Source organism: Mytilus galloprovincialis, chromosome 8, assembly GCF_965363235.1.
Source record: "Mytilus galloprovincialis chromosome 8, xbMytGall1.hap1.1, whole genome shotgun sequence".
Taxonomy (NCBI): Eukaryota; Metazoa; Mollusca; class Bivalvia; order Mytilida; family Mytilidae; genus Mytilus; species Mytilus galloprovincialis.
The window spans coordinates 85,197,983-85,225,362 of record NC_134845.1 but is presented as its reverse complement, the minus strand read 5'-3'; the positions used below and the strand labels follow the sequence as shown (position 1 = coordinate 85,225,362).

Genomic DNA, 27,380 nt, shown 5'->3' with positions numbered 1-27,380 from the left:
GGTCCCGCCAAAGGCGGTCCCCTATAGTGATCAGTCTGTCCGTCCGTCCATCCGTCCGTCCATCCGTCCGTCCGTCCGTCCGTAACACTTTGTGTCCGCTCCATATCTAGAGAACCATTATGATTTCATACTTTATACTTTACATGTTTATTAACCACCACCAGAGGGCGTGTCATGATGTATGTACAACTTCCTAGATCAAAGGTCAAGGTAAAAAAACTTTGGTTTCAGTTGACAACCCTGTGTCCTGTGGTGAAGATCGTGTCCGCTCTATATCTTGAGAACCGTTATGATTTCAAAGTTTATACTTGACATGCATATGAACCAACACCAGAGGGTGTGTCATAATTTATGAACGACTGCCTAGGGCAAAGTTCAAGGTCAAAAACTTTGGTTTCAGTTGACAACCCCATGTCCTATGGTAAAGATTGTGTCCGCTCTATATCTTGAGAACCGTTATCATTTCAAAGTTTATACTTGACATGTATATAAACCAACACCAAAGGGTGTGTCATAATTTATGTGCAACTTCCTAGGTCAAAGGTCAAGGTCAAAAACTTTGGTTTCAGTTGACAACCCCATGTCCTATGGTAAAGATCGTGTACGCTCTATATCTTGAGAACCTTTATCATTTCAAAGTTTATACTTGACATGTTTATAAACCAACACCAAAGGGGGTGTCATAATTTATTTACAACTTCATAGGTCAAAGGTCAAGGTCAAAAACTTTGATTTCAGTTGACAAACCCATGTCCTATGGTAAAGATACAATTCTTTAATGCACATTATTCACAGCGGGGCCCACAGAGATGGCTCCCATTTCAATGATATCTAGTTATATTTGCAACTTTATGATTGTTGTACGATATTATGTAGTTAATTATTATACGTATTATATATTTTAATGAAGTCATTATTAATAAATGCAGGTGTAACATTTATTATATACTGTTTGTAAGGTAAACCAGTATTAAATACAAATACACAGTTACACGAAAATACATATTACTTTCCGATTTAGTGTATAGACAAAGGTCAAGCTATCGTAAAAGTACACGTAACACCCGATGTCAATTTCATTGAATGTAAACACTGAACATTTACTACTTGCAATACATTTAACTTGCTACTTAGTTAATAACAGATAACTATACTATTTATTATAATTCTGTATTATATAACCTGTGATATTCGTAAAGTATATATATTTATGTTATATGAAATAGCTTGTTATTTATATATGTTGTATTGCTATTTCAGACTTGTTATTTATATACTGGTACAATAAAGAATCAGAACCTTAAGCTCTCGTTGGCGTTATTCGTTATCATAGAAAACCACCTACTACATCAAATTACTATATATTTGGGTGCTTAAATACGCAGTCTCTGTTACAATTTTTCTACCGTTGTCATATTTTAAATATTATACCAGCTTAGATCGGTCAGGACTGTTTATTGGGACTGTATTTCCACGCGTTTGTTAAACATGTCAACTATCACCACCTTTGGGAATTTAGAGTTGTGCCAGTTCACATCGTAAATAACTATTTTTATTTTGGCATATCTTTGTAGTCTTTGCGCCATGTTTGGAAATTTTAAAATTGTTCCAGCGTCTGCTTAAATTGTATAAATTTCAAGATTTTAATAGAGTCTTAATTTGAATTTACATCATTCATATGTCATCGTGCTGTTACCGAGGAAGGATATCTGTTATCCAAAATATCTAACATATTGTTCGTTTTATTGTGTTTTTGGTGATGTTGTACCCTTTTAGACTTGTTATATATATAAATATATATATATAGAGATAAGACCGTTGTTTTTCCCGTTTGAATAGTTTACACTAGTAATTTTGGGGCCCTTTATAGCTTGTTGTTCGATGTGAGCCAAGGCTCCGTGTTGAAGGCCGTATCTTGATCTATACATGTAATGGTTAACTTTTATAAGTTGCTATTTGGATGGAGAGTTGTCTCATTGGCACTCGTACCACATCTTCCTATATCTAATTACATGATTTATTCTGAAATTTATGTTGAATACAAAACCGCATACCGATTATCATACCTTATTTTTGTGATTTTTTTATGATAATCAATGAAAGTATCAAACCGGTTTTTTTTTCTGTCGAAAAAAAAGTCTTTTGTAAATCTATATATAACTCACACCACCAAAATAGTAGGCATTGCCCAAATAATGCTATACTAGTCGTTATAGTTTAAAATTCGATACTATAGAAGTTTATTTATGAATAATTTAATTTTAGATGTAACGCGTCTTCTGATTGGCTGACGTTATTTTGTTATGAGCCCATAGACATAATTTAGTCATGTGACCGTGACGTCATCAACGTTTATTCATGGTTTTCTACGGTTTAAAATGGAATTTAGAATTAAATTATAAGAAATGACTGTAATATTTTTTCTGTCTATTCGAAATAACATAAAAAAATTGGTGCACACTGTTAATTAAATAACCCGCTACGCGCGTTATTCGGTGTGCACCACATTTTTTCTGTTATTTCTTCATAGACAGAAAAAATATTACAGTCATTCCTTAAAGAAAATACAAAAATAGTTACAAAAAAAAAGATTTAAAATTTGAATTGGTTGAGATGATAACTGTAATCTTAATGAACAGGAAAGACAGAGTTTGTTTATTTATATCTCAAACACTTATTTGTTATATTTGTAAAATTTTAACATACCTTCAGATAAAACTTCAGAAAATAATAGGAGATATGACATTACTTAAAATTAAATATCACGGTATTTATCCTGGTTGTATGATGTACCATTATCATTTAAATATTAAGTACATAATTTTGATCATTAAATAAGCTACGATGAAGTATGGTAATTTGGTGTCTGGTGGAGAGTTGGCCATCATACCACATCTTCTTATTTTTTACCTATTTATCTAAATATTTTAGATAATCGAAATCATTCTTTTCTCAAGGGTAAAATTACGAGGTTCTCGATTGGGTCTACAGACTACAGAATTACGAGGGTCTCGATTGAGTCTACCGAACACAGAATTACGAGGGTCTCGATTGGGTCTACCGACTACAGAATTACGAGGGTCTCGATTTGGTCTACCGAACACAGAATTACGAGGGTCTCGATTGAGTCTACCGAACACAGCAATATGGGAGTAAAATATAAGGTTTAGAGAAAAATTGACAAAAAAGAATAGCAATTAATGTGGTTCGATATTTAAAAGACCAAAGAAAAAACAGCAACTTTAAATAATAAGATCCGATTGGGTATCGTCATAGGAAATTATTACTGTGGATCCGTTGTTGTAAGAATACAACCAGTAACAATTTTAAGGAAAACAATTCGGTGTTATTAAAAAATCTCAAACACACAGTTGTGCATCTTGCCCTTAGCAAAAGTTTGGGTTTAATAACATGAATATTGTTAATAAAGGAAATCAGGCGAAGTTTCGGGTGTATATATTTTATACTTCAAAGTCCTCTCTGATCAAATACCTGATAAACCTTCATTATTCTTTTTTCGTGTCCTTTAAGACTTAAGCTTCTCAAGTATTCATAAAATCTTGTCTTCAATTTTATGGTGTCTTGATTGATGGTCTCTGATAAAAGTATATCCAGAAAAGTGGGTCATTTATTAAGTGATATTTTCGTTTTCTTAAAACATTTTATAATCCACAATTGGTGAATATAAGAAGTGTATGCAAGAAATGACGTCATTATCAAACACTGACCACCTAGCTATCAGTGACTAGCAGTATCAAAAACAGTAAAGTAACCAAAATACTGAACTCAGAGTAAAATTAGCAACGGAAAGTTTATAATCAAATGTCAAAATTAAAAGCTCAAACACATCAAACGAAGGGATAATAACTGTCATATCATTAACTAGGCATTTATGTAGAAAATGGTTGATTAAACCTAGCTTGATTGCTAACTAAACGTCTCACATGCATGACCGTCTCATTACTTTTGGAAACGAAAATAAAACTTTATAAAACTTAAAAGTAATTGAGGTTACCAACTCCCTCAAGCTAAATTTAACTTATCTGGATTTGGCTTTTCTTTGTTGGTCCCTTTCGGTCATTAAACATCTCAGGTATGCAAATGCAAGTATTTATGACACTTTATGCTGTTATATCAATACAATTTAAAAAAAAACATCTGACAGGATATCCCTGAAAGGTTAGTTTTGCTGAACAAAACAGGGAAATTGTTCAGTAAATAGTAATCGATTGATAGTTTGACATGTTTTTGTCCACTACAGATCATAACAGTATTTAATATCTTTATTTTCCTGGAAATGTTATTCACCTGTTTCAGTTTGAATTTTTTAGTTGACCAAGTCTTGACCCTAATGATGGTCGATCGAAACATTGAGGCAATTCGACTAAATTATATTCATTTTCATTTTTGATCGTTGATGTGACTATTTGTAGTGTTTATGTTCCAAACCGTATGAGAAATTTGGACTGTATGCGTACTTTTTCAAAATACTCATACGGTCGGACCGTACGCGTAAGGTCTGACTAATAATAAGAAGTTGGTGAAGTTAATTAAATATAAATGCATATAACAGATGAAAATAACGTAACTTTCAAATTGATATAAAAAAAGTCCAATTGAAATTGAAATTGAAATAAAAACTTTATATTTTAACTATGTTAACAAACTCACGCTAGTTAAATCTGTTTATCTCTTGTATAAAGCATGTCGATCACTAATAGTTAACATTAATTGAATAAAATCACTGAAATTGAAAATATCGGAAGTAAACATAATGTGAGAGAACAACTGTTTTCGAATATTTAGCAACTTTACTTTGTGATAAATATGTATGGTTATCCCGTACTGGACCATACGCGTATACTCAAACGGTCAGACTGTACGCGTATGGTCGGACCGCACGAGTATATGTATACGGTCCGGACCTTACGCGTACGGTCCAAATACTCATATAGTGTGGAACATTTATATGATATTCAACTTTAATTAAGTGATTTAAGGGCATTTGTTGTAAAGATAATTAGGGTTTAATATCTACATTAATCATTGAAGAAGATCATGACAAAGTCCACAACACGTGGTCATAGAAAATTTATGAAAGCCACAGCAAATAATCTTCATGTATTTGCTATACAAATTATATTTTTACACCCTTGCTTTCATTTTGTTATCTTTAAGTTGTTTATGATGCATAAACATATAAAGCTAATACAGGTTATAAGAAGGCTATTTTTAACAATTAACTAGACTTTTGTTTTGAAATAATTGAAAATAGAAAAACTTTCGAATCATTTTTAGAGAATTATTAATAATATTTTGTTCATGGGCAATTATAAGAATTTGGTATCATCCTTAGTATATATGTTATGCTTGGTCTGATACCAAACTGTATCAATTTATTTGAAAATATGAAGTCAAGTTATAAACAGTATTATATTGTTAAATGCACTGTTTCTGAGAAATGCTCACATTATTAAGTGGTGTTACTGTAACGTTTATGGGTCATCGTAAATTTCCCTATTTCTACTTTTAGATACTATATATAACTATAGTTGTCCGGTCACTTTTTCGCGGGGATCGTTTTTCTCGTGCTTGGAACTCAATGTCCAGACTTGGATATTTAAACCTCGTCAGGGCAGTGTTTCCCCAAGCATTTCGGGGAACATTTTATGAAATACAGCGCCAGATTGATAGACCCTGCTACTTACTACTTGTAAGAGTACCACATGGGCTATCCTCTATGAAGACCGTGCACACCCCGTCTGCAGATGAGACGCCTAGGGCAGGCAGGTTCTTCCTCACACCACAGGTTGCAATTTGACTTGCTCTACAAGAACTCCTAAATTCTTAATTATGCTGAGTGTTTCTCAAGGGGCAAATGTTTTGTTATTGAATTTTAAACTATTATATTAAATATCAATCATTTGAAAGTGACTTCTGTTTTGTGCCAGTATGATGTATTTGGACTATGCTTTGGTTTACACATAGATACCCCTTTTATCACATATACTAACATTTCATTATTAGAGAGTAGGTATGGATCCATAATGCTCAAATTCATTGGGGACTTTGTGAATTGTGATATTATATTTGAGTGTAACTATCAAGAGAGTTACATCAGAACTAAGAAAACATTGCATCTATAAGGATTTGTTTCATTCCCATACCAACAGGAAATTATATGCATCTTTACATACTTACAACTCCCGTTAGCGCCATGTGTCGCCTAGGGCAGGAATATCTTTACATACTTACAACTCACGCTAGCGCCATGTGTCGCCTAGGGCGGGAATATCTTTACATACTTACAACTCCCGTTAGCGCCATATGTCGCCTAGGGCGGGAATATCTTTACATACTTACAACTCCCGTTAGCGCCATGTGTCGCCTAGGGCGGGAATATCTTTACATACTTACAACTCCCGTTAGCGCAATGTGTCGCCTAGGGCGGGGAAATGTTTACATACTTACAACTCCCGTTAGCGCCATGTGTCGCGCAAATATATTTTTATACCAGGAGACAATTACATCGCCCCTAGTTTTTTTGTGGGGTTCGTCTTGTTTATTCTTTAGTTTTCTATGTTGTGTCTTGTGTGCTGTTGTTTGTTTGACTTTTTTCATTTTTAGCCATGGCGTTGTCAGTTTGTTTTAGATTTATGAGTTTGACTGTCCCTTTGGTATCTTTAGTTCCTTTTTTACAGATTATAACAAACCACCAATAAAAACCTTCAAAAAGTATGTATACATAATGGGACAACAATTAACAGTAACACAGCACTAAATTTACACAACTTCAAAGACAAAATTATGTGTATAAACTTTATTAACATCTTAAGTCATATCATGGTTTGAATATACACATGAAATCAATAACAAATTCAACCCACAAATAAATATAGATCTACAGTGCTAAATTATCCAAATTTCCTTGAATAAGTTATAATAATATAATATCCCCGAAAATATAAGAATATATATATATGGTGACTTATCAATTTGCACTATCTTTTGGTGCAAATAAAGGCATATTAATCCTACTCTTTTTGAAAATAAAATCAATTATCCCCGAAATGTATGCTGCATTGCTTTTTGTTTTTAGTAAAATTGCTGGTAAAGTTGTTGGATGTTTACTTTTTGTGAACATGCTGTTGATTTTAAGAAAATTGTAACTATAGAACGAAAAAGTCAAAGGACATGATGATGGTCTCCCAATATTAAACGGACATCTTAGAATGCGCTCTTTGTGTTCCTATGCTACATAAACACAATTTTGATCGCTGTATCCCCATTTGTTACATTTTTACTTGTTATATAGGTTTAAGATGGTTAGTATCGTTTTCAATATGATGGAAATTTATGCGACTGTCATTCAAGAGAGGGACGAAAGATACCAAAGGGACAGTCAAACTCATAAATTCAAAACTAACTGACAACGCCATGGCTAAAAATGAAAAAGACAAACAAACAACAGCACACACGACACAACATAGAAATCTAAAGAATAAACAACACGAACCCCACCAAAAAACTAGGGGTGATCTCAGGTGCTCCAGAAGGGTAAGCAGATCCTGTTCCACATGCGGCACCCGTCGTGTTGCTTATGTGATAACAAATCCGGTAAATAGTCTAATTCGGTAGGTTACATTCATGAAAGGGAAGGGGATTATAGATACGGCGTAAGGAACATATCCGATATCATTTGTGAAACGGTTTTCCATAACGGTCAACCAACTCGTGATGGCGTCCGTAAAATTTACGAAGGGATGATTTCAACTTCACCATTTGGAACTCTTGGTTTAATAGCTTCCTTGTAAGTTTTGTTTTCAACCGACCCTCATTGTCAATTTCTAGATGTAAGTCAAGATATGAGGCCGACTTAACTGTATCTGTAGTATCCTTTATCTCTAGCTCGATTGGATAGATGCGTTCCACATAGTCACCAAATTTTGAATTATTTAGTAAAGAACATCATCTATATAGCGAAAAGTAAAGTTAAAAGATATTGCTAACTTCTTATCTTTCTTCCTAAGAAGTTCCTGCATGAAGTCAGCCTCATAATAATAAAGAAACAAGTCGGCAAGTACAGGGGCACAGTTTGTTTCCATTGGAATGCCTACAGTCTTTTGAAAAACACGTCCTCCGAACTTAACAAATATGTTGTCAATCAAGAAATCAAGCATCTTGATAATATCAGTTTAAGAGAATTTTTTGATCGAATCAGAGTGATCCTTTACAGAGTAGGATTTATCCCTCCCTAAGACAAGATACTTGTATCTACGTTGGCCATTCTTTTTTACGAAGCAAAGCAATACCAAATCTTTCAATTTGTCTTTTAGTTTGGAATGTGGAATACTAGTGTACAGAGTAGAAAAGTCAAATGTTTTAATACTGTTACAAGATGAAAGAGAGTTAGATTGTATGTACTCTAAAAGATCTTTGGAATTTTTAAGTATCCACATCTGATTCAAGCCCCCTCTAAAATAGGCAGTTTCACAATAACTTTGAATCCCGTCTTTGATTGCTGATAAAATAGATGTTAATAATTTAGAAAGAGGTTTCGTGGAGCACTTGGAAGACCCAGCAATATACCGTTGTTTGTAAGGACACTTATGTAGTTTAGGTATCCAATACAGTGATGGCAGATCCAGTTCTTCATCTTTGGTTGAAATTCAAAAGGAACTCAGAACAGACCTATAATTATCCAGGATTACCTCTTTGGTAAGAGTCGTGAGGGTATATGTTGAGTTTCCAAGTGAATTGTCAATACCTAATTCGTTTATCAAGCAGTTAATGTAATGAGTTTTACATACAAAAACGATGTTGTTTGGGGCTTTATCTGCGGGGACAACAACATATTTGTCATGGAGGTAGGATAGGTGTTTTGCGACATTTGGGTCTTTAAAGATTGACGTAGCATGGCCATTGATAGACCCATTCAGTTTCTTAATTCTGATTTGTATCAACGACCTCACTACCTTAATCCATTCGGACAGAGTGTCTACGTCTTCTTTCTCGCGCTTAACCCATTGCCTGGCATAATCCTCAACTGAATCCATTAAAATTTTAAAGTTGTATTTCCAATTGATGGATTTAGGCTCACGATATTTCGGACCTTTCGATAACACATTTCGTAGAGAAATGTTATTAACAATGTTAAGGTCACCGGTAATAACGTAGGAAGTTTAGCTTGCTTTACAATTATGCTCAATCTACCATTTTCTTCATAAAAAAATCCTGTACCAATTCAGGACTATGACAATTCGTTTAATTTGTTTGAGCTTTTGATTTTGACATCAAACCACAATGTGGAAAACATAGAACCACAACAACGATTAAATTGCAATCAAAATTCACATGTGTATATCTTTATTTGACGAAAAGATCTTTTCTTAGGCTTTTACTTTACAGCCGTCCTCGTGTCGTTCTTACTATTTGAACCAAGCAGCTGAAATAAATGATATAATAGAGATTAACAAAATTGTAATTTGTTTTATGTCACCTCAAAATCGTTTTATTTTATCCCCTGATCAGATCGTGTAATGTTAAATCAATGTCAGGAATATGACAGTTGTTGTCAATTCGTTTGATGTGTTTCAGCTTTTGATTTTGACATTTGAAAAGGGACTTTCCTTTTTTGTATTTTCCTCGGAGCTCAGTTTTTTTGTGATTTTACTGTTGAATCCTGGCGAGAGAAGAACAAAAAAGAAAATTTGCAGATTTAACATTGTTGTGGTGATATTTACATTTACTTTTTATTTACCTTTGCAAAATTCATCATCCTCATCACTGCCATCCGCACAATAAACTTCCTGTCCATCACACAAAGATGCGTAAGGAAAACAATGGATACCATCTCTACATTTAGTGAAGCTAGATGCACAACTTCTCTCTACAATGAAAGAACTATTCTGATTAAAGAAAATGATAAGCTTTCTTTAAAAAAAAAACATAGTATGGAAATGATGTGTAGGAAAATTGTTTATTTTAACGATATTTAATAACGATAAATACAATCATAGTGGTGTAACCTGTGTATGAGGGTTTTAATGATATTTAATAACGATAAATACAATCATAGTGGTGTAACCTGTGAAAGAGGGGTTTAACTAAATGAAATAACGATAAGTACAATCATAGTGCTGTAACCTGTGTAAGAGGGTTTTAACTAAATGATATAACGATAAGTACAATCATAGTGGTGTAACCTGTGAAACAGGATTTAACTAAATGAAATAACGATAAGTGCAATCATAGTGGTGTAACCTGTGTAAGAGGGGTTTAACTAAATGATATAACGATAAGTACAATCATAGTGCTGTAACCTGTGGAAGAGGGTTTTAGCTAAATGATATAACGATAAGTACAATCATAGTGCTGTAACCTGTGAAAGAGTGGTTTAACTAAATGATATAACGATAAGTACAATCATAGTGCTGTAACCTGTGTAAGAGGGTTTTAACTAAATGATATAACGATAAGTACAATCATAGTGGTGTAACCTGTGAAAGAGGGTTGAACTAAATGAAATAACGATAAGTACAATCATAGTGGTGTAACATGTGTAAGAGGGTTTTAACGATATTTAATAACGATAAATACAATCATAGTGGTGTAACCTGTGAAAGAGGGGTTTAACTAAATTAAATAACGATAAGTACAATCATAGTGGTGTAACCTGCGAAAGAGTGGTTTAACTAAATGATATAACGATAAGTACAATCATAGTGCTGTAACCTGTGTAAGAGGGTTTTAACTAAATGATATAACGATAAGTACAATCATAGTGGTGTAACCTGTGAAAGAGGGTTTAACTAAATGAAATAACGATAAGTACAATCATAGTGGTGTAACATGTGTAAGAGGGTTTTAACGATATTTAATAACAATAAATACAATCATAGTGGTGTAACCTGTGAAAGAGGGGTTTAACTAAATGAAATAACGATAAGTACAATCATAGTGCTGTAACTTGTGTAAGAGAGTTTTTACTAAATGAAACAACAACATGATCGATGTGTATCGACAAAGAATTGTAATCCTGAGTTAGATCCTTTACTAAATAAATGAGTGCAAATGATCGGCATAAAAGAATACAATCGTTGTCGTTAGATCGAACAATAAAATGCAACTATTCATTATAACTTTGTGAATTGTTAGTTAGTTAGCATGACATACGTATATTTGTTTAATAAATAAGTTGTTATAAAATATGAAAAAGTAAGATCACAAAAATACTGAACTCAAAGGAAAATCCAATCGGAAAGTCCATAATCACATAATCACATGGCAAAATCAAATGACAAAACACATCATAAAACGAATGGACAGAACTGTTATTTTCCTGACTTGGTAATATTGTAAAACAGAAATTATTCTCCTTCTTGCAAAGCTTGTATTCCCTGCTGGTATTTGGCATAACGTTTTGTCTTGAATTCCGTGCTGGTATTTGGCATAACGTTTTGTCTTGTATACCGTGCTGGTATTTGGCATAACGTTTTGTTTTGAATTCCGTGCTGGTATTTGGCATAACGTTTTGTCTTTTTTTTTTGGTTATATCCAATCTTTTACGTTTGTATTATGTTTTACCCTTCTAAATACCTGGTATCGAGCATTGTTAAAGATTATCTTCCCTTCATTTCGTACAGAATGCAATGTATTTTTGTCATAAGAAACATACAAAGGCCATTAACAGTGAAGTATCGACGACTTTTATTATTTGTTTTTTCGTTTATTTTCATGTTGAACATAGGCTTCTGTAGTCTCTTTAATATTTCCGAAAGATGATTGATTTTGCCATTTTAAACATCTGTTTTGTCTCTCCAATCGTTTATGTTTTGATTTCGGCAATTGTTGTGCTTTAAAATCAAACTTGTAAGACTAATGTACAAAACTCATACCTTTGCAGAAATCTTCATTTTTATCGCTACCATCTGGACAAAAGTGCCTCCGTCCATCACAAAGGGACACATCGGGGAAACAATGAATACCATCCATACATTTAGAGTGCCCCGAAGCACATGCATGTACTGTAATGAAACGTTTGTAATTGTAACAACAGTTTCCTGAATTACTGAAGCCAAGTGCGACGTTGCTAATTTAAGGTTTTCGTTTGAATGGTTTTACACTTGTAATTTTGGGCCCTTCATAGCTTGTTGTTTGGTGTGAGCCAATTTTTATTTACTTGATTTCAATTATGACAATATTTGTCCTGAACTACTGAGTCTAAGTGGAACGTTGCTGATTTAAGGTTTTCTTTAAGTTGCATCATTATTTTTAACATTTTGATTAACCTCATCAAAATTTTTTTTAAATGTAAACAAGCTGCTGTGTTGAATGAGATATTCTGATATGACGTGCTTCTTTCGCTTTTGTAAACAACATCGTGACTGAATTCTCGATATATCTATACTTAGCGCAGACTCAGAGAGACATAGTAATGGATGTTACAATATACGTCCCACGTAAATCCACATGTGTCCGAGACTATTTACCAACGCTTTACCGATAAATTGAAATTAGACTACAAAAACTTTAATTCTTATTTGAATGCATAAAAGAAAAAAATTAGAAATCTACAAATCAAAAAAGAATAAAATTCCGCTAAAGTTCAAGATTGCTTTTGGTGCATTTAAGTCATTTCAAAATATGACGTCATACATATGAAAATGCTGAAGCTGGAGGTTTTTCTGTTACCATTGAAATTCGTATACTATTACATTAAAATGATTCTTTGAAGTAGGTGTTGTTTTATTATTTATTCTAATGTTTTATTTGCATGTTTACAAATTTCAGCAAGTCAACATGGCTGCTCCTTAGATACGAAATGCCATCTTAGGATTTGATCATAAATTACGAGAAAAACATTAAGATTAAAAAAAACAAATGTTCGGTTTAAGAATTAAAAGAATAAAGTTGATTTTTTTCTATCGGTTATTTACGAAGTTATTCCTGCAAGCTACAGCTAGATTTATTAGAAAGTTTAAGCTTTGTCTAACAGGGAGTAAAAACGAACAGCAGCACATACGGCATTCCCACCTTCGCTTCAGTTTTTAAATGACCGTATTTTTCCTATAAAAATTGAAATAATTCATGGAAGGCATACAATTGTTGGAAATTAACACATGACCTGGGCCGTGATATTCGAATTTTATCCTGAGAGTTAGCATGGTTAGCGAGGGATAAAATTAACGCATATGACGGCCCTGGCAATGTGTAAATTTACAACAAGTGTATGGCTTCCATGAATTATTTCATAATCAGACATGTATATGCTTTTATAGTAATTTAAAATTCAATGCGTTATTTCTTTATTGAAAGTTTATTCATTGGTACTTTGAACAATGCCTAATGTAAACAAAGATTTTAATACTCTTCATAAGTCTGCAATTTACTCTTTTTTACTTTCGGAAAGCGAATTTTAATTTATGAAGTAATTTAGAAATTTATTACATTTACAAAACTCAGGATCCTCATCACTGTTATCAGCACAATCAATTTTAGAATACCACTTGGTTCCGTCACACAGATGCTTGCGATTGATACACTGGATACCGTCTCGACATTTCACATAGCCGTTGTCACACTCGTGTACTAAAAAGATAAATACAGCAAACAAAATTGAGGAAGACCCTTACTGCAACTAAACTTAACTTGCATCTCACTTTATTTTTTTTATATATAAACCATATATATATTTGGTACTCATCAGCAAATCCGTATGGTAAAGTTCTGAACCATAACTAGCTCATATCGAATGTGTCGACCGAGGCTTTTCACCAATTGAAAATTTCCTTGAGATCCAGATTCGTTTGAACACCACAGTTCTAGTTTTATGTCAATTATGTGTACTTGCTTATTAGACAAAAAAACTTTCAAGTCTAGTTTAATTAATTGATAATGTCGCATGCCGTAAAAAATAGACCACGCGTGATTAATCAAAAGCATTTGTTCACAATATAAAAAAAAACAGATTCACATAACAAGTATTTCGAAATTGTTTCATGTATATCTAAATATTTATCAAATTATTAATCAAATAATTGATTCCGAGTTTATGGAAAGCCTGAATGTAGTTTTGTTGTATTCCATTGCATCTTTCTTATTCAGTAGTAGTCAATGGTAGTTGTATTTACATTACCATACTTTGTTCTTTCATTGTGTATGTACCTCCCCATCTTGAGGGATACAAAAACGAGGAAAATAACAGATTTCTTTTTCAATTGCACAATTCTTGTGTTAAAAAAAATAATAATGTGGCAGCTAGCAGCACTTGAAAAGTAAACAAGTTGTCATCTTTTGATTACCACGAGAAGACGAATTGCGCTGTAAAAGGATATGCTTTTATTTTTGATTCGAGCGTCACTGATGAATCTTTTGTAGACGAAACGCGCGTCCGGCGTATATATATAATTTTAAGCCTGGTTTCTATGATGAGTTTATTTTTTGTCTTTAACCTTTCGAGATTTTCGGAACGTCTGAGTCGTATACAGATTAACATTTATTCAGACATTTCATTAAAATGGCTGCTGAAATACGACGTTGAACAGCGGTATTCTAATGTTTCCGTTATTTGTTACCTAAATCAGATAATTAAGAAAATAAAAAAGACAGAAAGAACATACCCCTACAGAATGCCGGATCTTCATCACTCCAATCGTTACAGTTAAACATGGTACCCCTTCTACTTCCACCATCGCATAAACCCCACAAAGGAAAGCATTCATTACCATCACGACATTTCATATATCCTTCCCCGCACGTCTGGTCTGTTTTCAAAGTAATGTAAGAGACAGATTAAGGAAAGCATTCATTACCATCACGACATTTAATATAGCCTTCCCCGCATGTCTGGTCTGTTTTCAAAGTAATGTAAGAGACATATTAAGGAAAGCATTCATTACCATTACGGCATTTAATATAGCCTTCCCCGCATGTCTGGTCTGTTTTCAAAGTAATGTAAGAGACATATTAAGGAAAGCATTCATCACCATCACGACATTTAATATAGCCTTCCCCGCATGTCTGGTCTGTTTTCAAAGTAATAGAAGAGACAGATTAAGGAAAGCATTCATTACCATTACGGCATTTAATATAGCCTTCCCCGCATGTCTGGTCTGTTTTCAAAGTAATGTAAGAGACATATTAAGGAAAGCATTCATTACCATCACGACATTTAATATAGCCTTCCCCGCATGTCTGGTCTGTTTTCAAAGTAATGTAAGAGACATATTAAGGAAAGCATTCATTACCATTACGACATTTAATATAGCCTTCCCCGCATGTCTGGTCTGTTTTCAAAGTAATGTAAGAGACATATTAAGGAAAGCATTCATTACCATCACTACATTTAATATAGCTTTCACTGCATGTCTGGTCTGTTTTCAAAGTAATGTAAGAGACAGATTAAGGAAAGCATGCATTACCATCACGACATTTAATACAGTCTTCACTGCATGTCTGGTCTGTTTTCAAAGTAATGTAAGAGACATATTAAGGAAAGCATTCATTACCATCACGACATTTTATATAGCCTTCCCCGCATGTCTGGTCTGTTTTCAAAGTAATAGAAGAGACATATTAAGGAAAGCATTCATCACCATCACGACATTTAATATAGCCTTCACTGCATGTCTGGTCTGTTATCAAAGTAATAGAAGAGACAGATTAAGGAAAGCATTCATTACCATGACGACATTTAATATAGCCTTCCGCGCATGTCTGGTCTGTTTTCAAAGTAATGTTAGAGACAGATTAAGGAAAGCATTCATTACCATCATGACATTTAATATAGCCTTCACCGCATGTCTGGTCTGTTATCAAAGTAATAGAAGAGACAGATTAAGGAAAGCATTCATCACCATCACTACATTTAATATAGCCTTCACCGCATGTCTGGTCTGTTTTCAAAGTAATAGAAGAGACAAATTAAGGAAAGCATTCATTACCATCACGACATTTAATATAGCCTTCCGCGCATGTCTGGTCTGTTTTCAAAGTAATGTAAGAGACAGATTAAGGAAAGCTTTCATAACCATCACGACATTTAATATAGCCTTCCCCGCATGTCTGGTCTGTTTTCAAAGTAATGTAAGAGACATATTAAGGAAAGCATTCATTACCATTACGACATTTAATATAGCCTTCCCCGCATGTCTGGTCTGTTTTCAAAGTAATGTAAGAGACATATTAAGGAAAGCATTCATTACCATCACTACATTTAATATAGCCTTCACTGCATGTCTGGTCTGTTTTCAAAGTAATAGAAGAGACATATTAAGGAAAGCATCCATTACCATCACGACATTTAATATAGCCTTTACTGCATGTCTGGTCTGTTATCAAAGTAAGATAAAAGACAGATTAAGGAAAGCATTCATTACCGACACGACATTTAATATAGCCTTCACTGCATGGCTGGCCTGTTATCAAAGTAATATATTGAATAAATTAATAAATTGGTTTACATCGTTATTTCTCATTGTTGAAGGTCGTACGATGACCTATAGATATTAACGTCTGTGTTATTTGATCTCTTGTGAAGATTCGTTTCATTGGATATCATACCACATCTTTTTTTTATATTCATGCACTTTGCAGTAGAGGAAAGTGGAATTCTTAATGGCATTTATATTAAAAAAAGAGGGACGAAAGATACCAGAGGGACAGTCAAACTCAACGATTGAAAATAAACTGACAACGCCATTGCTAAAAATAAAAAGACAAACAGACAAATAATAGTACAGAAGACACAGCATAAAAAACTAAAGACTAAGCAACACGAACCCTACCAAAATCTAGGGGATCTCAGGTGCTTCAAACGGGTAAGCTGATTCTGCTCAACATGGGGCACCCGTCAATTTGCTTATGTTATTACAAAACCGGTTAATAGTCTAATTCGGTAGTACGGAACATATCCGATATCAGCCGGGAAACGGTAGTTCCATAACGGTCAACTTACTCGTAATGGCGTAAAATACGAAGGGCTGAAATCAAACTTCACCATTTGGAACTCCTGGTTTAATAGCTTCCTTGTGGGCAGCAGTCTTTTACTAAGGAAATCATGATAGATCAAATGATACATACTTTTACAAAAATCTGGGTCCAGGTCACTTTCATCCTTACAATACGCAGGGACACCATTACATAAGCTATTTGCGTTGAAACATTGTTTTCCGTCCCGACATTTCCTCCAACCATTCCAGCCATCCCAACCATCAAATTCAGGACAACTTTGTTCTGTAATTAGTTTTACAAATACTTATATCAAAAAGTAAAACAACAAAAATACCGAACTGCGAGGAAAATTCTTATGTAGAAAATGATGGAGAAAGCATGGTTTAACAGCTGGCTAACTCTTCTCATTTGTATGACAGTCACATACAATTTTATCATTTTTTACTTGAAATTTGATATTCTATATAAGTTTACAATAAAACGAATATAATTTGGCTTTAAGTGTTCGTTATGAATTAAGATGAATTAACTTAAGGATTTCGGATGCATAGACATTTATACAAATATATTTCTCAATATTTTTAACAACCCGTTACCTCCTTTCTATCATTTCTTTTTCTTTTTACGTTACTCTAGAGCTAGCTCAAAGTAAGTAGATTTTGAGACAGGGCTATGAATCAATCAAATTAAGGTCATCACTCAACAAATTTTACGGTCGTCATCATGAGCTGATTGGCCATTATGTCAAAAGTGTGTCAGAAATCATATCTGATATTCTTGCACAGTCATAATAACCTTCCATCATTACCGAACTGAACAAAGAGATAACAAGACTGGTGCTGTATACGGTGCAGGAAATTTTACCCTACCGGAGAACTTGATTTCACTCCCGGTTTTAGCGGAATTCGTGTTGTTTCTTATTTATCATTTATAACTGTTGATGTAAATGTCCTTTGGTTTTGTGAGACTTTGTTTACTCCTTGGTTTTGATTGTTATTGTCTTTAGTTGTACGACAATCTGATTTTTTACACGTTTTATCAGATATTATAACATTAAATCGATTAAAATTTATTACGGATTGATCCTATCATCAGGATAGATACATCATTCTGCGAGTAACCCTCTTTCAAAAACACAGTTCCGCCGCTGAGAATAGCCGGCATCAAATACTCTTACGAAAATAAAAAAAAAAATTGAACTTATAATCAAAAAAGGTCCACAATAAAACACTCATAGCCAACTTATTGTGGTCAAACTATCATAACTTACCTAACAATTTCAGTTTTTTAAACAATTACTTGTTAAATTTGATGAATTTTTAAGAAATGAAAGAAAGTTCAAAATCGTGTCTTTCAAATAAAAGAGTCCTTTCCATAGACCTGCAATCCAACAGAAACACTACAAACCTAATGTTAGTAAAAGAGGGACGAAAGATATCAGAGGGATAGTCAAACTCGTAAATCGAAAAAAAACTGACAACACCTGGCCAAAAATGAAAGAAGACAAACACCGTGCTTTTCCATGTCGGTTTACGATATTCGAATATCGGTAAATGAATGTCGTCATAACTTAAAACACCGTTCTCTTGAGTAACTTTCATCTAGTTCGGAGTTTAACTTTAGAATAATTAAACACGCTCCCTCATGCAAAGCTCTGATTTCTTTCACGGATTTGGCTATACATTTTGGACCTTTTGGATTATAGCTCTTCATCTTTAATATCAACTTTGGATTTTAAATATTTTGGCCACGAGCATCACTGAAAAAACATGTTTTGTCGAAATGCGCATCTGGTGCTGAAAAATTGGTACCGTTAATGTTATTATTGCAGAACTGGCAGTAGTTTAATAATGAGTGTGCCTTTTCACAAAACTTTGTTTTTTTTTTTGTATATATGAAATGGCATACTCTAAATGGATGTCTTATATTTAGATGTCTGATCTATACTATGGTATAATGATAGTATCAACTTTAAGAAAACTATTAGATTAATTTTTTTGGATGATGAGGAGGACTTACATTTTAAACAAGCAACATTCCAGCAATTTTGTTTGAGAATATAAAAAGCAACATATGTTAAAATCAGGACAGTATTAATATACATGGAATTGCACGAGGTCGCACGATCACCAAATTCATTCATAATTCCAAACGGCGACTGTAGATCATTTTTTCATATAGTTCTGTTAGTGAAATAATCATAATGAAAGCTTGTAGCTCTAGCATTAAATTCAGGAACCTGTTATGTGTACCCTTGTATATTACCATTGAAAAAAAAGAAACATTTGAACACGTATGATCATAACGTCATGTCTTTGTGTAACGTTTACGTTGACGCTTTTCGACAATCTTGCAAAATTTCACATGTTAAAAAGGAAAATAAAATATTTAAAAAATCAGCATAAGATTTTTTTCTTTTCTGAAATATTAAAATACCGAATAATTTCAATATAAATATCAATGCGTTCGTTTGATATTTATTCTAGTGAATGTTTCACTTGGCTTTAGATGATTTTGGCTATTTATTTTAGGTATTTTTTTATATATATAGCTGTTCAACGGTTTCGATACTTATTCATCTTCGGATTTCATATGTTTGGCTTTTCTGGTGAAGCTATATCCAGAAAAGCGCTTCGGACGCAAGAAATTATTAAACGTGTTGTTTTCAATATTTTACATCACTGGATCGATACCTCTGCTGGTGGACTATCAGTACCCGGGGTATCATCAGCTTAGTAGTCAGTACTTCGTTACTGACATGATTTAACAAACTTTACTAAAATCGTCCGTTTATACATTTTGAAATTATCAAGAAACTAAGGTTTCAACTCCCTCAGGCAAAATTGGATTTAGATGAATTTGGCTATTTATTTTAGGTATTTTTGACATGTAGCTCTTCAACGGTGTCGGTACTTATACATCTTCGGATTTCAAATGTTTGGCTTTGAGCGTTCTGGAAGAAGATAAATCCAGAAAAGCGCTTCGGACGCAAGAAATTATTAAACGTGTTGTTTTCAATTTTTCAATAGAAGAGTAACTTGTACCTAAAATTTACTCACGTTTACAGAACTCTGGGTCTTCGTCACTATGGTCTGGACAATTATATGTTCCTGCACGATCACAGAGCCATTGAGACATGAAACAGTGTACACCATCCCTACACTTAGTGTAACCAGGCTCACAATTTTGATCTATTACAAAAACAGATACTCAAATGAATGGTTTTACACTAGTTAGGGCATTTTATAGCTTGCTGTTCCGTTTGAGCCTAAGCTCCGTATTGAAGACGGTATTTTAATATCTTAGAGGTTATTCTTAGTTTGTAACCTGAATGGAGAGTGGCCTTATTGGTACTAACACCTCATCTTCATATACTGTTGAGTCATAAGTATTCGTCGGACACCAATTTTCGTGGATTTCTTGGACACAGGGACAAAACGAATTGAAATGATCAACGCTATGCAAATTTTTCTAAAGAAATGCATTTTAACTTTGTCAAAACTACGAATTCAAATATCCATGATTATGCAAGTTTTCCTCATTCCACAAAAATTGGTACCCACGAAAATAAATGAATCCACAGTTATCCAGATACTTAAATTCCCCAAGCTGAATGGCCACAGGTACAAAGAGGGTAACATAATAATTTATCTAACTATACATAAAGTCAAATACAGACAACAATGATAAAACAAATAGAAAAAAACCATTATAATTACATAACGAGTGCTATTCATTTTTTAAATGCAAATATTCTACAAAGGAAATAGCTTTCTGACACCTACATTAATAGACAAATACAATATATATTAAATTCATCAATAAACATTTACGAAATACTGATAACTTTTAATATCAGTAATCCAGATTCAAATGGCAACATTTGCATGTCGATCTTATCGGTTGTATTTTCCCATCCTACATACATATGTATCAAATGATATAAAAGTTCAGCCCTTACCTCTACAAAAGTCAGGATCTTCGTCACTTTGATCAAGGCAGTAAGTGTTATCCCCATCACACAGATCTCGTAATGGGAAACATTGGATGCCATCTCTACATTTAGCATGAGTAGAAGGACAAGTCTGTGCTGTATTGTATACAATTAATTATGTAATGATACAAACTAAATCGTTTTACCTTACTGACAGACAGCATCGTAAATTTAATGATAGATCATATCAGGAATATAAGCGGCATAATTGAAGAAGTATTTTATGTTTTGTCGTATTGCCAAGCAGGCTGTTTGCGAAAATGCATAACATTAATATCAGTGGTACAACCTTTTGCATTAGCGACAATCTATACGCGAGAATCACTAACTACTTCATTTAGACATTAAATAAGTATTTCAAACAGATCAAAAGTTTAATGAATCGTTATTGCCTCGTTTTATTTATAACTACCTCTGCAGAACTCAGGATCTTTGTCACTACCATCTTTACAGAGCGCTGCCGTACCATCACATAATGATGTAAGAGGGAAGCATCGAATCCCGTCTCTACAACGGATATAATCATTCGGACAACGTCTGTCTATTTGAGAAAAACATAATTGATGAAATACCGATATCCTGTCTAGATATTAAACTTATTTTAAATCAGTTTTTTAACCACAATTTTACGGTAACTAAATATCTCTTTTTAAATCTTAGGATTGTTTTATATTTTCAGTACTTAACACGTAAACTGCTGTTTTGATAAGAAGAAAAGGACAAAATATAAGTCTTCATAATTTATTAATGAAATTGAGGATTACACGTCCTTTGAACACACATAACAGAAAGATAGTCAAAGTGGTAAAAAATTAATGTTAATCGGACTACTTTTTTATCATCTAATAATTTCAAAGTTTACAATACTTCTGAATCGAGATTCTTTTTCCGATTAAAGTGTCCAAATACAATTCTGAGCGCGTACGCATGCACGTTATGGACTTAATTTCTTGATTGGCCTTCATTAATGGTATTTCTATCACTAAAATGAATGTGACTGCAATTAAAAGAGAAAAAAAATGTTGGTCGTTTTCATGAGACAAAGTTCACATTTTTATAATTCATACAAACCTGCAGCGTCCACACTACTTTTCAAAATGCAGCTGTTCACAAAAACGAGAAAAGCGTAGTATACGAATTTCAGTGTCATGTTTGCAACCTAAAAGATAACACTGAAATGTCGGTACACTTGTTAAAAGAAAAAAACATAAAAAATACCGAATTCTATGGAAAACTTTCTAAGTCCGTAATCAAATCGGAAATTCAATAGCTCAAACACATGAAACGAATGGATAACAACTGTCATATTCCCGACTTGGAAGAGGCATTTTCTTATACATTATGTTTTTATATGAGCTTTTGGTGCATGGAAGTATTGTAATATATATTTATTTTGCATTGTGAGTTAAAGGTTGTAATCCACACATCTACCTTGGTTTTTTGTTTTTATCTGTATCTGTATCTGTATAGTACTGGAAATGAACTCAAAATACTGAGTAAAATTTATCCAGGAAGTTTGTGTGCGCCCCTGATGTAACTAGTGGCGCGATATAACTGCCTTAAAACTTTCCACAGTTCAATTACAGTTCTTGGCTGTATTTGGTAGTAAGTTCCAATAAATGACAGTTATGGAAAAAACTAATTTTTATAATTGTCAGTATTTGTTGGTAAAAGTTTTATTTGTTTGACGTTTGAAGTTCTGGATGGTCTATTGTTGAATTCTATGTGTTGTTCAGTGGGGATGACTACCAGGTCGTTCACTATTTTGTATTTCGTTATAAATTTTGACCCAAGAAATTAACAGCCTTCGTGTTTTAAGGGTAAATAATTACATCAGATGTATGTTTCATTATAACATTGTATAATACTTTATTCTGATTGGCTAATTGAACATCACATGTTATTCCTTCAGCAATTGCATACCTTAATAAAAGTTATCATCCATGATAACACGTGGTCACACAATAAAGTGTACAGGTGAACTAAATTAAAAAATATATACAATTCGTGTTTCTGTGATCATAGCTAAAAAATGTAATTATAAGTATTGAGTGCTTCTTTTTGTAACTTTATAGGGTTGTAAAAGCGTTGACCGCTTCTACGCTTCATACAAAATGTACTTCGGTCAACGCTTTTACACCCCTATGAAGTTACAAAAAGAAGCATTCAATTCCTAAATATTAATCCGACAAAACAAGTACTTATTTTTGTTTATTAGGAAGCGACAGCACGCCTCCGGGTTTGGGATTTTCTGACTGAATAAAAACCCAATCGTGGCCTTGGGTGTTATCTACTCTTTTGTCGCATTGTTGTCTTTTTACACATTTTGCGTTTCCATTCACAAGTATTGTTTTGTTACTGTACTGACATATCGCTTATTAGCATTACACTAGATTTCTTTTTTTTTTTAAAGTTACAGTAAATAGTTGAAATTAGGCATTACACGTAATAATACTAAACATTTCAGTAAATACCTGTAATTACTAGTCAATTTAGTAATTACATGTATTTACTAGTTGTTTCAGTGATTACAGGTATTTACTTATTTTTTTTTGTCATTTTTACAGCTATTTAGAACATACTCACCCCTTCTCGTCCAATGAAAAGTCAGTTTTTGCCCTTTAATTTTCATAGTACATTGTTTTCTATGCACTATGAAATGCTATACATGAATGACTTTTCATTGTCAGTTAATTATTAAAGTTACATCATAGCTCCTTTGTTCTAACAGGGGTGATCTGAGCCGAATCACCCCTATCAGATCACCCCAGTTTGAGTTTCTTTGTTATACATGCTTTCCTTTGTTCTGTAACATTTTGGCGGGAATGTCGAATCCACTATAAAACTTATAACTAATTGCACAGAAAAAGACTATCTATCTAAATTCGCGTAGAAAAAAATCCGGTGTATATGCTGGGATTCGAACTCTAGACCTTTATCATACCAAGCCACGACACATACCACTACACCAGGACGACTGGATACGTACAATCAGTAATTAAACATACTTAAAGGAAGCAAGATATTTTTATAAGTGGGGCGAGTTGGCAGACCTTTATTCAGTGGGGTTTAAACCCTTTTCGTTAATAAGTGAGTTGTCAGACCGATTGTTAAATTTGATTTTACACTTTTTCAAAAGAGTCAAAGACAAAAAGTCGGTGAACAAGAGTGGGCGATTTTATTTATAAAGTGGCGATATAGGGTGGGCCGATTGGCAGGTGGGGCGAGTTGACATTGTTTGATATCTACTCATCGTGTTCGGGGGTCATAAAGGGTATACATCATATAATAATATATATATAGTATATTATAATGGTTCTGTGGCGTTCTAAACTAGATTTTATGAATTGTAAATGGTTTTCCGTCTAATCTAAAACAGCTGGAATGTAAAATCGTTATCCCATTCGGACTTGGTGTGTCAGTGTTAGATCAACCTCTGGCCTCCGGCCATCGGGGTGATCTTACACTGACACACCGCGTCCTCGTGGGATAACTATTAATGAACTCTTAATAGCTGCACTAACAAAGTATACAATCCCCTAAGACATTTTCCTTGGGAAAATAGCCTACTGATTAAAGATGAAAGAGTAAAGTTTAAAATAAAAACTTTTTGTATTTTGCAAAATTTCATGCATTTTCTAATAGTACACATAAATAGAATACACAAAAAAAATTGTAAGGATAAATAAAATGATACTTATTTAATTTATATACCTTACATTTGAGGGTTTTATTTTCTTTTTCTTTCAAAAAAACACAATGCCAGACTGCTGATATAAGAGGTCGGTCATTTAACAACTATCAACCGTATCGTATACGTTGACGTATCCGCATCTGCAGATTTATCAAAAGTTATTATGTGATCCCGAGCTTAAGAACACCTTACGTTCGAATCAATCAAACATTCACTTTCAAAATTTGCAATAGTGGTATTTTGTAAAAATAATGATAAGGGGGTCTATCAACTACTTTTACATGCCCTTGAAAAAGAGCCAAATTAGAGCAGGTACATGAATATCGTACACAATCCTTTAATAATCTAGTTAAACAATATTTCAAGATCTTACATAAATAAACACACACAAAAAATCAAATGTACTACTTGTATACCTGTAAGGAACTTTAAATATTGTTCATTTGCGATGTTATCATAAGAGGTAATAGAAACACGAGTTGTCTTCAGATGTCATAGACATACATGTACACTTAATAAAACAGTACTAGTACTGAGGATCACTCTATTTGTCAAATAACAATTTGGTTCTACGTGAGCACAAGTTAGCACACAAATAAACGATTTTACCGTATTCACTCCTATCATGCCTGTAAACTGTTCCAACTATCCGGAATATCTTTAAAAGTCGAATTACATGTTCCACAAAAACTCGGTATGTCCTACTTGTTTTGTTATTTTTTGCATTAGAAATTAATCAGTTGCCCATTTGCATTATTGAAAGTACATAAAATTAAAGCTGGAGATTACATACAGTTTTTTGGTATATCTGCAGATGCGGATACGTCAACGTATATGATACGGTTGATACGTCTTTAAATGACCGACCTCTAGTTAAAGCAAAAGATTGTTTTCGGAGAAACACAATACATTTAAATTTATCAATAAAAAGTAAGCATTTAATGTTGAAGGGTCTGAATTCAAAATTTCATACAGAGAGTTTTAAATTTATAAAAAAAAAATCAAATTTCAAAAAGGGGATTTATATAACATTATGTTGCTTTTAAAATTAAAAAAATCTAAAGATAAATAAGTATTAACTTTTACCTGAAGCAGAAGAAAAACAATTTATCCTTCACAAACTATGTCAGTGCTATTTCATTTCATCCATTGAAATGATCATTACCTATGTTTTATATTTAGTTCATTATAAAAAGTGAACTCTAATTAAGGTTTGAATTTTACATCGGTAAAGGATAGTTTTGTAAGGTCACTCGAAAATGTGAATATGTTCTAAATTGGTCAGACGATACTTGGTCATGTTTTATGAAGATTTAAGCCCTCGGTTTCGCCTTGGGCTTAAAATCTTCATAAGACATGACCAAGTATTGTCTAACCTATAATTAGTCACTTGATATTTTTGTTTAAAAATTAAAGACTGAATTCAAGATATCAAATAAGAAAGTAAGGGGTAAGGATTTTAGGGGTTTACTTAAAGGATCAAGGATTATAGGGCACATTAAAATTGCATACTCTTTAGTGTTTGTGAATTGAAACTGGAAAATGGTTGTTTTATAAGTTTTGAAACTCCCTAAGAATCATTTCATCATGCAAGACAATGATATCAATTCAAATTTGAGACATACATTTTTGAGAAATTCATAGGCAACTGAGGCAGCTCCTTTTTTTTAAGAAAGACACTAGATTATGGCAAATTTGGTTAAATGATCTTGAGAATTCTTAAAATCTCATAATTTTGTTATATTAAAATCTCCATCAGGCATACTCTGCATATCAACTTGTCCAATGACATGAGTTAAATTTCTTTTACAACATAGATTTAACTACGAGGTTTTTTTTTTGTTTTTTTTTGGAGAGTTGTCACATTGTCACTCGTACCACATCTTCCTTTATCTAAATACATGATTTATTCTGAAATTTATGTTGAATACAATACCGGTTATTTTACCTTATTTTTGTGATTTTTTTATGATCATCAATGAAAATAACAAACCGTCTTTTGTAAATCTATATATAACTCACACCACCAAAATAGTAGGCATTGCCCCAAAAAATGCTATATTAGTCGTTATAGTTAAAAAATCGATACAACAGAAGTTTATTTATGAAGAAAATACAGAGATAATTAAAAAAAAAGATTTAAAATTTGAATTGGTTGAGATAATAACTGTTATCTTGATGAACAGGAAAGACAGAGTTTGTTTATTTGTAGCTCAAACACTTATTTGTTATATTTGTAAAATTTTAACATACCTTCAGTTGAAACTTCAGAAAATAATAGGAGATATGACATTACTTAAAGTTAAATATCACGGTATTTATCCTGGTTGCATGATATACCATTATCATTTAAATATTAAGTACATAATTTTGATCATTAAATAAGCAATTCTGAAATATGGTAATTTGGTGTCTGGTGGAGAGTTGGCCATCATACCACATCTTCTTATTTTTTGCCTATTTATCTAAAGTATCTTAGATAATCGATATCATTCATATCTCAAGGGTAAAATTACGAGGGTCTCGATTGGGTCTACGGAACACAGAATTACGAGGGTCTCGATTGGGTCTACCGAGCACAGAATTACGAGGGTTTCAATTGGATCTGCCGAACACAGAATTACGAGGGTCTCGTTTGGGTCTACCGAACACAGAATTATGGGAGTAAAATATAAGGTTTAGAGAAAAATGGAAAAATGAACAAAAAAGAATAGCAATTAATGTGGTTCGATATTTAAA

General features: G+C 33.1%; 1 protein-coding gene across 1 annotated transcript; it reads right to left on the bottom strand.

The window, feature by feature from the left end:
- Nucleotides 1–13,417: 13,417 nt before the first annotated feature.
- LOC143043807 (uncharacterized) lies at nt 13,418–22,245 on the bottom strand. Its single transcript, XM_076215989.1, has 7 exons — nt 22,019–22,245; nt 21,360–21,488; nt 20,915–21,043; nt 20,013–20,144; nt 17,083–17,235; nt 14,622–14,765; nt 13,418–13,590 (listed from the first exon to the last, which is right to left on the bottom strand). The coding sequence occupies exons 1-7, from the start codon at nt 22,095–22,097 to the stop codon at nt 13,418–13,420; spliced, it is 939 nt and encodes a 312-aa protein (XP_076072104.1). The 5' UTR covers nt 22,098–22,245.
- Nucleotides 22,246–27,380: the final 5,135 nt, after the last annotated feature.

Excerpts from the sequence above, each read along its gene's own strand:
- LOC143043807 (XM_076215989.1), bottom strand. The coding sequence starts at position 22,097 with ATGACACTGAAATTCGTATACTACGCTTTTCTCGTTTTTGTGAACAGC. Across the intron at positions 21,489-22,018 it reads AAGTAGTGTGGACGCTGCAG|ACAGACGTTGTCCGAATGAT; the intron begins GTTTGTATGAAT and ends TTTCTCAAATAG. Across the intron at positions 14,766-17,082 it reads GGACCCAGATTTTTGTAAAA|ACCAGACGTGCGGGGAAGGA; the intron begins GTATGTATCATT and ends CTTTGAAAACAG.